The sequence below is a fragment of the Pogoniulus pusillus genome, chromosome 29 (genome assembly GCF_015220805.1).
Source record: "Pogoniulus pusillus isolate bPogPus1 chromosome 29, bPogPus1.pri, whole genome shotgun sequence".
NCBI lineage: Eukaryota > Metazoa > Chordata > Aves > Piciformes > Lybiidae > Pogoniulus > Pogoniulus pusillus.
Window position 1 is genome coordinate 7,144,272 of NC_087292.1, and position 10,772 is coordinate 7,155,043.

The following is a 10,772-nucleotide window of genomic DNA, read 5'->3' on the forward strand; positions in this document are numbered from 1 at the left end:
CCAAGGTGCCATCTTTGGCTTAGTCTAAGACCCTCTTTGGGGAAGAGAATAGAAGAACTAAAGCCTTTGCAGGGAATTTGACCCTAATTGGTATATCTAAACTCCTCTCCAGTGATTTTTCTGTTGTTTTGTTGCAGCTGAAAGTAAAAGTTTCCACGGAAGTTGGAATAACTAATGTAGATCTTTCTACTGTGGATAAAGACCAGAGCATTGCACCTAAAACAACCAGGTAAAATGATTTGGGATGTGTGAGCCTTTAAGGGGCAGCTCTGGCTCTAGGCCAGAGGTCTTCTGAGCTTTACCTGCTTCAGCTCAACCAGAGGAATCTTGTATTGAAATAACTACAGAGTTATACCTGTGCTGTTTGTCCTAAACCTCTGAGTTCTTTGGGAGGCTAATGATGATTTTTATAGGTGGTTTTCCTTAATACTGAAATCATACAGAAGCCAGGCAACCTGAGTCTTTTGATCCTTTATTGGCATCTCTCTGCAGCAAAAACAAGCTAAAAGAACTGTGTTAACATTTCTGGTATTGTTGAGCTTTGGTAGAGATGCTCCAAAGCAGCATGAACACTGTGTTTGGGGCTGGGGCTGTACCATTTATGGGTATATTTGAACTTTACATATTTGTTTAACTGACATCAGATAGAATGTAACGTATGGAATTTAACTTGGTTTGCACAGCCTCCCTGAGGCCCCTCTGTGTGTGTTGATACAGCCTTCCTGTGTTGAAGTTTGAGTGTCTGCTTTCTCTGTTCTGCTGCCGTCACACCTTTGGTTGTAGCTTAGCCTTGGCTAAATGGAATGTGGGGTGTAGTATTAGCAAAACCTTCTGTACTGGTCCTTTGAACTTTACAACAATCAACTGTTGTATTTGAAAGTGGGCAGGGTGTGTAGCTCACAAAAATGCTACTAAAAAATCCATTTATTTCTTTGCACTAAATTTATGGTGTAAGAAAAGGAACTTAGGAGAAACTTCTTTACCATGAGGGTAGTGGAACACTGAAACAGGTTGCCCAGGAAGGTAGTTGAGCCCCATCCTTGCAGATATTCAAGATCAGGCTTGATGGGGCTCTGGACCATCTGGAGGATGTCCCTGCTCACATCAGGGAGGTTGGGCTAGAGGACCTTTGGAGGTGCTTTCCTACCCTGACTTCTTGATAAAATGCCTTGTCTCTGAGTAGACTGCAGAGCTGTGTGCCTCGATTTCTTTTAACACCAGCCATCATTTGGAAGATCACCTCCATTCTCTGTTGTTTCTTTTTTGTTCTAGGGTAACTTACCCAGCCAAAGCCAAGGGTTCATTCACTGCTGACAGCCACCAGAATTTTGCTCTATCCTTCCAGTTGGTAGATGTGAACAGTGGAACTGAACTTATCCCTCACCAGGTTAGGACAAATTTTTTATCATTGCTGTGTCACTGAGGTGCTCCATCTTGAAGTAGCTGGAGTTGATAGTTGCTTTTGAAATGGTTTGATCAGTTTTGAGCAGGCTCATGACTCTGATATGTACTGCTGAAGATCGCTGATCTTGGTAGATGAGAAGTGGATTCATTTTGTTTGGGCTGTTTAAATGAAGCCTCTTCTGGCTCAGCCACAGTCTTAGTTAACTCTGCAAGATGAGTGCAGGCAGCCTGCACTGTAAAAGCACACTTCTGAGCTGGCAATATGAGTTGTTTATTGAAGAAGCCTTTGACTGCAGGCTTTCTGCATCATTTCTTTCTCCTGTATAAAGTAGAAAAAAGGAGGGGGCATATCCCAACAAACACCACATACACATCTCTGCCATGTGCTGTTGCATATACTCTGCTGAGTAATACTCAGTCTATCACTCTCTACCCCAAGGGGGCCACTGAATGGTCCTGCTCCTGTGTTACTGTGATTACCCAGAGACCCAGAACTTTGCTGATTTTTGCTGATTTCCAGGCACCCAGGCTGCCAGTTTGTACTCCAGCCTCTGTTAATGTTGTGCCTTTTGATCTGGGGGTAAATCTCTCCTTTCGGTGGCATGTGTAAGCACCCCATGAGCTGCTCCAGCAGTGTTGCAATCTTTCATTCCAGACTTTTGTCCGACTGCACAACCAGAAGACTGGCCAGGAGGTGGTGTTTGTTGCAGAACCAGACAGCAAGAACGTGTACAAGTTTGAACTGGATACCTCTGAAAGAAAGACTGAATTTGACTCTGCCTCTGGGACCTACACTCTTTACTTGATAATTGGAGATGCCACTCTGGAAAATCCAATCCTGTGGAATGTGGTATGTAGCTGACAGTGTGGTGATGTGGCTTTGAGTTTACTGACAGTCTTGGAATAGAAAAGCTCAAATGTTTCGCTCTTTGTAGCAGGTTGAAATCCTTGTGGCCGTTTATAGGCTCTGAGGTTTGATGTTCACATCTAAGTTTTTGAGTAAGCATCAAAGCAAGGCAGAAATGAACATTTTATTATGTGGTGGAACAGGAAGTCCAGAAGGTTTATGGGTTTGTAATTTCACAGCAAGCACTTTGAGGTTTGGCCTTTCTATGGTTGCTGAGCTGGAGATAAGTCCAGTTGTTAGCCATGGATGGACAGCATCACTGCTTCTGCTGAGGAGAAACTGTTGTGTAATGCATTTGATGGCTGCTTCTTAGTTGCCTTTGGACATCATTACAAATAAGGAAACTTGCCATGGTGATGGAACAGGCTTTATAAAACTGTTAATCCTTTGAGATCAACTTCAGGAAGCTGTATAATTTCATTTCAGGCTGATGTTGTGGTCAAATTCCCAGAAGAGGATGCACCATCCACAGTCCAGTCCAAGAACCTCTTTGTTCCCAAACCTGAAATCCAGGTACAGTCAAAACCAAAACTTGTGTCCTACTATTTGTTGTCACAGTTTACCTTTGAAAACTCATTTCTTGTTTAAAAAAAATACTGGGTCAGTAATGTAATTAGAGATAGACCAGAGTTACTTAATGGAAAGAAAGTTGCTGCGATCCTCAGGACTGTGAATAAATAAACTGTGTCCTGCCTTTGAGAGGGCTGTCACCAAGAAGATTCAAACATGAAAATCTGACTAAATGAGCACCACTGAAAGCTCTCTGCCTCAGATGGTTTCCTTCATTCCTGCCATCTGTGCTGGTGACAAGCTGTGAGTGCAAGGGGAAGTTAACTGTGACAGAGATCAAGTGTGCAGAGAATGGAATAGACTCGGCTTTGAAGAGCCAGCTCTTGCCCTAGGAGGAATGCTTATGCTCTAGAGGAACGTCTGGGAACAGCACCAGGGCTGCAGCTGGGCCTTGGGGAACCTGAGAAACAGCTCTGTTGGAAGTACTCCTGCTTATGAGTTGGGCTTTTTGTTTGTTTGCAGCACCTCTTCAGGGAACCTGAGAAGAGGCCTCCCACTGTGGTGTCCAACACTTTCACAGCACTGATTCTCTCCCCACTGCTTTTGCTGCTCATTCTGGTGAGTGAACTGGACCACAAAAGAAGAAGGTTTTCCCCCACCCAGTCCAAAGTCATTTAGGAAGTTGAACAGCTAAGCTTTTATTCCGACTCTTACTTAATCACAACCATCACAGCAGTGCTGCACCTAGCACATGGCAGGGCAGTGTAGCTGTAGTCAAACTAAAACACTGCTGCTCGGTAGCTGGGGCGAGCTTCTCCAGTGTGCCTCTGCTAGGGATGTCAAATAACAGTGAGCAGATTAAGTTAGAGCTAACATTTGCCTTCCACAGGGAAAAGCAGTGATTCTGCCTCACACTCTGTGTTGTGTATCCATCACAACATCTGTCCTGCTTAATCAGATTGAGTCCCACCTATGGATATAGTATTTGTATGTCTGTACTTGAAACATCTACTGCTACTTGCTGTCGTCAGATCAGTGTTCTGAACTTAGCGCACCACAAAATTTCATCTAGGCAAATTAAACTGCTCTTTAGTTAGAGCACAAAACCAATCTTGGCAATCATTTCCCATTAGGTGGTCTTACTGAAAGCTGACATCCAGGTCATGTCCACTGGTCTCTGGAGATCACAGTGGATGTGTTGATGTCACTTGTTTTCCACCCTCCATCCTTCTTTTGCACTCTGAAAACTGAAGTTGGTTTTATGAGCAGACATTTTGTATCTATGTAGTTGTTCTTTTGTTGACTCCAAAACCAAAGCCTCGGGGGGTTTGGGTCTTTTTTAACTGAAATGAATTCAACTGGAGAGAAACATTATTTTTAATGTAGATTTGGAACAGTATCTTCTCATCAGTTTAAGGGAGAATTGAGGAAATGCCTTTGGGCAGCCAGAAGCAGGAGGAGGAGGAGTTCAACAGTGCCGCCTTTAGCAAAATTCCTGCTCTGTCCTCCTGCAGTAGCAAACAAGTGCTGCTGTACAGAGGACACTGTATTTGTGGAAGAACTCGAAGCAAACAGGCTTGAAAGACACTGAAGTTTGAAGTAAAAGCTTGTGTTTACAAGGCTGTTGTAACTGAGTCTTTGTTTCTCTTCCTTTTAGTGGATAAAGATAGGTGCCAACATCTCCAACTTCAGCTTCGCTCCCAGCACCATTGTTTTTCACATGGGACACGCTGGTAAGTGTCAGAGGCTTTCTGCTTTGTTTGACCTTCTCACCTGGGAGTTACAGATGAGAGCCTGGTGGTTAATGGGCTGTGGTCTATTAACTGTAATGACATAATAGCATAACATTTGTTCTCTTGTTTTCATCTGCCTTCCTGCTTTTCATGATTGTTAATATGGTGATAAACCTGTTTTGGCCATCAGCTTATAACAGCCCTCATTATCCAGCCTCCTCTCTCACACCATTTATCTGTACTTAATAGAACTTCTTATTTCCAGAGGTGACACTTGCTTTATTGTGTGTTTATCCTTTGTAAGCAGGAAGTTGCTGTGGGGATTGAAACCTGTAGCACTGCTGTCTATATCTTCTCTTTACAGCTCTTCCAGTGAAAGCTTTTCTTGCTCTGTGGATTTTCTTATCATTGATTTTTATTGTGCCCTTGTTTGCAGAGCTATTACTGTCTTGGTAGAATTTCACAAACATAGCATCTTGGGAGAATGTTGCATCTACTATTTCTCAAATAACAATGTGTTGCTTAATCCAAGCCAGATTCCTTGGAAGCTTTATGAAGCTGTAAACTCGTACAGATGTGCAAAGGTTAATATCCTCTGTTGGAATCCAGAGTATCCTCCTCTTTTTAACAACCCATAATGGCTACAATCTGTCCATAGTTCTGCCACAAGAGGGTTGGTTGTGAGCTGTCAATGTCACATTTTTCTTGTGTGGAGACTCAGACACCTTCTTGCCCTGGCAATGGTGTCTAATCTTTACATCTGCCATTTTCAGAGCTTCAAAGATGAGACAGAAACCAAATGCTTGGCAGTACAACATACAGTATGCTCTGAAGATAACAAATAGCTGATCTTTGAAACAGTTTCAGCCATGGCCTCTGTCTTTTCACAGCAATGTTGGGGCTCATGTATGTCTACTGGACTCAGCTCAACATGTTCCAGACTCTCAAGTACTTGGCCATTTTGGGTGGTGTCACGTTCCTGGCAGGCAACAGGATGCTGGCTCAGAAAGCAGTAAAACGGTAAGCCGGGGGGGGGTGGTGGTGAGAGCTGCCTCTGAAGTCAGCAGGGGGGAGGTCACATCAATGCTCTTGTGTCTCAGTAACTGATGCAGTGATGAAGCTGCTTCTAGTTCATGGATCTTGAGTGTGGGATGGGCTGCTCAAGCCAATTTTCCTGCCTGTCTTCCGAGTGAGGGCTTGAACTGACTGGAGCAATGAGCTGCTTGCACTGAGATAGAGCTAACTGCTGCTTCAGAGAACTTGCTGAAGCAATCAGGCACACGGAGAAAGGAAAGGGTGGAAGAATGTGCACTTAGCCATGGGGAAACCTGCATTTGGCAAGGCACATCCATTGACAAATATGTTTTACTACATGATGTATCAAGCTCTTACAATACTGTTAGACAGTGAAAGCCACTATAAATTCAGAAGAGGCCCAACTTGCCTGTCATTCTGCTTGTGAGAGACGTTTGAAGAGAAGGGTAAGGTGTAGGCATCTTTCTGCTGCCTTCCCCTGCCTAGAGAGAGATTATGGAGGAAAGGGAAGCAGATGCTTACTGGAGGTGTGCAGCAGCTGAAGAAAGGGCAATACATCCAAGCAAAACCTGGGCAACTCCTGCTAGATGTTAAGGTGCAACATTCATTTCTGGACTGGCACTGGACTGACTCTTCACCCTTGTGTCCTCTGCCATACAGTGTCTTGTGGCTATGCCATGGCTTAAGCAGCCTGCAGCCAGTTTCCTGTCTGTATTAATTAGAGGTCAAATATTTCGTTCTTCACTTCTGCTCCATGAGTTTTCCATGCAAGACTTAAATTTTATCCATTTTGTACTAAGGTAGAGTTTGATTTTGAAGATAATGGTACTGACCTACTGTGCCATCAAACCTGTGCTTTCCTCACCCCTTTTTGAGCCGCTGGGAATTGTTTATCCTTGCACACCTATTTGCATACATATCCCTAGCTTCTCCCTTTTTTGTTTACACTGCATCAAAACCAGGGAAAGAGCAGTAAAAGCCCATGAGAATCTAGTTTTCAGGGATTTTTGCATTGATTTGTTGTCTTTTAAAGCTCTTTGCTTGTATGGCTGTAGCAGCGAGGATGGTTGATGTACTCAACCGTTATCACACCATCCTCTCAGCTGCTTCAGCTTTGGTTGTCTAGCCCTCTCCACTTTCTCTTCTTAGCATAACAGTTTCTGCTGGGATTTTGTTGCCAGCAGGGCTGTGTTATATCCTTTAATGATGTTTTCTCTTTAAAGAGTGGTAATAAAATAATTATTAATTACAGATTGCCTAGGAAACATTTTCTGGGGAAAAAGAACACAATGAAACTCACTTCTAAGTGTCTTTGCTCAACCAGGGCTTCTGTTAGCACATAAATGCAGGTGGTTGGTTCCTACTTCAAAACACTGCAGGGGATGTCTCTGCTTTTTCACCTTCAATGACATGAAGCTGTAGCTACAATGGCAAATTTGAAAGTAAAACTTCTACCTCAGGCTAAAGTGAAACCCTTTGTACATGACTTTAAAGTTCAAAAAGACATCTTTTTGTTAAGGTGCTGCCAGCCTGTCTCAGATGGTGAAGTGCAGTGATAATTAACTAGATTGCACTTGGAGGCAAAGCTGCTCTTCCACTCTGGAGCCTGCTGGCGGGCGTGGGATGGGGACTGTATAAACCATCTTTCTACAGAAGCTACCAGAAGGCCTGGTTTTGCTTTTTGCATTCCTATCACTGGCTCTGGTTCCTGGAGCAAGGCTGCTTTCCTCCTTTCTGTCTTCTCTGAACCTTTTCTTTCCTCTCCTTTTGGCAGGATCGCTGCAGAGCAGAGCAGTAGGTTGGCAAAGTATAGAACGCTGCGGTAAAAGGGGGTTTTGCTAGTGACCAACTCTGCTAGAAGTAAGGGTCTTTTTGGAATTTGCCTTTCCTGGGCATGCTGCCTGTTTCATTTCACTTCATCACTCACTCCTTGTACAAAAAGGTATCAGCTGAAGCTGCTTCCTCTCGACATGGCTTAAAATGGGCTTTAAATCAGTCCTTGGGTGTCCTTGGCTGCAGCTGAGTTTGCATATTAGCAGTGTGTGTCCTCTGAGACTAAATTACCTTTGTGTGATTTTCTTAATCATCTGAAGTCTGTATGGTAGTGTGTGCACATGTGAATATGCTGTCTGGGGCAGCATGCATCTATCAGCTGCTGAAATAAACTTAGTTTAAGCAGTATTGTTCCTCTGAATAAATCACTAGGCATATTGGAGGAGAAGGTGGCTGAGAATGTGGGTTGCTCCCATCCTGCGGTTGGTAGCCCTCTCCCTACTTGCAGTTACTCAGCTGCTAGGCACTCTGCTTGACAAATCATGTCCTTGCCTGGGGTGGTGAGAACCAGGTCAAAGCCACCTCACTGAGCTGAGAACATGACCTAATCCAGGGTTCACACTCCTGTTAGACTGATCTGGTTGCGATGGCTTGGGCAGCAGCAGCAGGCAGCCCCTCCATTCAATACAATCACCTAATTGTCTCTTGTTATCACTTGCAGAGCCCTTTGTTTCCTTTCATTCTGAGCAGGTAAAGACCCACTTTGCTGCACCCAAAGTGGTGTAGGAGGCTGGACTGCCCAATGCTCTGCATGCTGCCCCATTCTGAGTGTGCCTTTATGACTTCATTCCTCCTTCAGTGCACTGTTTTATTTTGGGGAAGGGAGAGAGCAAGTGTGACAAGCCCTGTGCTGAGACTGAAATTGCTGTAACGTGCTGCACTGGTGCATCTCCTGAGCCTCTGCTTTCTCTCGTGTTCACGGTCAGTGCTCCAGGCACACCCACAGAACACCTTGAACAGAGAGCTTAGTTTTTGTGCTGCAAAACAAAGCCAGTGTGAGTGGCTGTGTCACAGAGAGGATATGTGCTCCTGTCTGCAGCTCAGGCAGCATGGAAGATGGTTTCATGAAAATTACCAAGGGAGACTTTGGCATCAGGTCCCACAGAAACCCCCCTACGGTGCCTCTCTCCCTGGAGTGTTGAGAGGTACTTGAGCACAGAACAAGCTATGACAAGTAACTGGAGAGGAACAGGAGATGCCGTTGCTTGTTCTAGCAGATGAAAACTGCCTGCATCCCAGACATGTTTGCTGATGGCATTCTGGTCCCTGGACACTTCTTTTTACCACAGCTTTGGGACAGTGCTTTTCAGCTTTTTCATGTTCAAAGCTTGCATGTTCTCTGTTCCTCAGCCTGGTGCTTTACTTTCCTAATTCCCTCTGGGCTGTGAGTGATTCTGGAATTCCTTACAAAGAACTTATCTGCAAGCCCTATTAGGTTTTGCTGCTGTGTATAGTCACAAGTCTTTATTGCTGGGTTTTCTGATGCCCCGGATGTGTCCGTTAAGACAGCTTCTAGGGCTGGGTTGTCAAGTGCTCAGCATCCATAGCAATGCCTATGTCTGGCATCTTGGAAGAGAGGACCTCAAAACGATGAGTCTAGCATGCCCACATTGGACTATTTCATGTCATCAAGAAGGTGAAGATCTTTCTTTTGTGTTTACATGGACCAGCTGCTTCCAGGTGGATAGATTTGCCCTGTTTAAAGTAGAAGAGTGGTTAAGATACCTAGCTGCAGGCTTTGCACTCAGCTCAGCCTTTTTGTTTGGTTTCTATTTTGCAAGGCTCATTCATCCTTTTTGCACCAGAAAATAACCTTCACTTTGTGTGACTCTTTCCATCCTCCTTGAATGCAGTCCTCAGTTCCATTGCAGTGCTGATTTTATCACCCCCATGAGCTCCTTTAAGGAATGAGGGGTCTGGGGACACTTTCACTGTGCAAGGAAGTGGTTTGTTTGCCTGGAAGAGTTAATGTCTTGGATTTGTCTTTCTAGGATGCACTAGTACCAGAAGAATGGAAGAAATGGGGGGAAAACAAAACAAATGCCTTCAGAACAGAAGTGAATAAATAACTGAAAGACCAGAAGAAGGAAGGCAGAAGCAGATTTTTTTTTCTATGTTAAGTCAAAAGGATGCCAGTTACACTTTTTAAACATCTGATTTTCATTGTTGTGTTCATGCTATTTGAGTACTTTTCATATGAATCCAGAAAACCTTTTCTTCCTCGGATCCTCCTCCCTTTTTCTCCCAGGACAATTTGAATTTCCTTTAGAAAAAGATGAAAAAAGGAAACTACAATTCTGCCTTTCCCAGGTGCCCTCCCCATAAACCCTAAACGATTTGTGAATAAAGAGTAAGAATGGTCTTAAATTCTGGGGTTTTGGCTGTATGGAGGCTGGTTGGAAGTTGGGCTCACATGAGAATGAGAAGAGCTTTTTCTGGTGGGTAATTGTGTATGAGTCATGATGTGAAGCTTCCTGTTCTTTCATGTCCTTTCCTAGAGGGACATGTTTGTTGGGGGGGACTTCCCACTCCTGCCTGTCCCTTGTGTGACGCTGTCACTTAGTTCCTCTGCTAATGGCTGTTCCTCTTGACCTCAGGATGAGGCTGGGCTGTGCCACATTGCTGCAGGCCCTCAGGGGCTTGGGCAGGAGGAGTCTTCAGGGCCTGGCCACTGCAGGGAGCAGCTGCAGTAGTGGTATGCCTGGTCGGGTGTGACCCTGGCACATTCAGTGGGTCCTCAGAGTAGCTTATCCTTCTTCCCAGCTTCTGAAAGTAACTTCTTCACACCAAATACAAGTTTGATTGAGGTCACTGCCTTTGTTCTTCCATGAACCTGAATGGCAGGAATCTGCTGGTTGTCATGTGACCATGTTTGAGTTACTTGAGCTCTAACTTCTTGATCCATTACTACCTTCAAGACCACTAAGCAGTGCTGAGGCAGCAGACTTGGGATTTACGGAAGAACATGCTGACAGAAATAACCAGAGACCAAAATCTCCTTCTGGTGAGAAGTATCCACATGGGCAACTTAAGCATTGCTCCCTCTTCTGCATCTGTGTGCTGGCTCCTGCTTGTCCTGTGTCAGATTAGTTTCTTTAAAAGGTCTTTTGGCAAAGGAACTTTATTAAATGTGTTTTAGAGAGCTGAGGAAATTATATCAACCAGCAAGCATGTGGATAAAGGGTGTGGAGCCAAATCCTCCAATGAACTTCACATGTGTGAGACATGACTCCATAAAAGCCATTGTGTCTCTTCCTCACCGCAGCTGCTCACACTTAGCTCACTGTTTCTGCTCTATCTACCAGCTCCTACCTGCTTGTTCATTGTGAATGTTACACTGGACACCACAG

At 44.4% G+C, this 10,772-nt stretch overlaps 1 protein-coding gene across 4 annotated transcripts in view; it reads left to right on the top strand.

Moving 5' to 3' along the window:
- The window catches only part of RPN2 (ribophorin II), a 44,628-nt gene that overhangs the window by 11,526 nt on the left and 22,330 nt on the right, over window positions 1-10,772 (top strand). For 2 of the 4 annotated variants that reach the window (XM_064167995.1, XM_064167996.1), the window contains exons 10-16: window positions 138-229; window positions 1,273-1,387; window positions 2,060-2,254; window positions 2,738-2,824; window positions 3,344-3,439; window positions 4,479-4,554; window positions 5,445-5,574. In XM_064167995.1, the coding sequence (XP_064024065.1) occupies window positions 138-229; window positions 1,273-1,387; window positions 2,060-2,254; window positions 2,738-2,824; window positions 3,344-3,439; window positions 4,479-4,554; window positions 5,445-5,574 (791 nt within the window). Of the gene's footprint in view, window positions 1-137; window positions 230-1,272; window positions 1,388-2,059; window positions 2,255-2,737; window positions 2,825-3,343; window positions 3,440-4,478; window positions 4,555-5,444; window positions 5,575-7,363; window positions 7,450-9,413; window positions 9,790-10,772 lie in introns of those variants that run through there. The other 2 variants (XM_064167998.1, XM_064167997.1) reach the window with 2 other exon arrangements.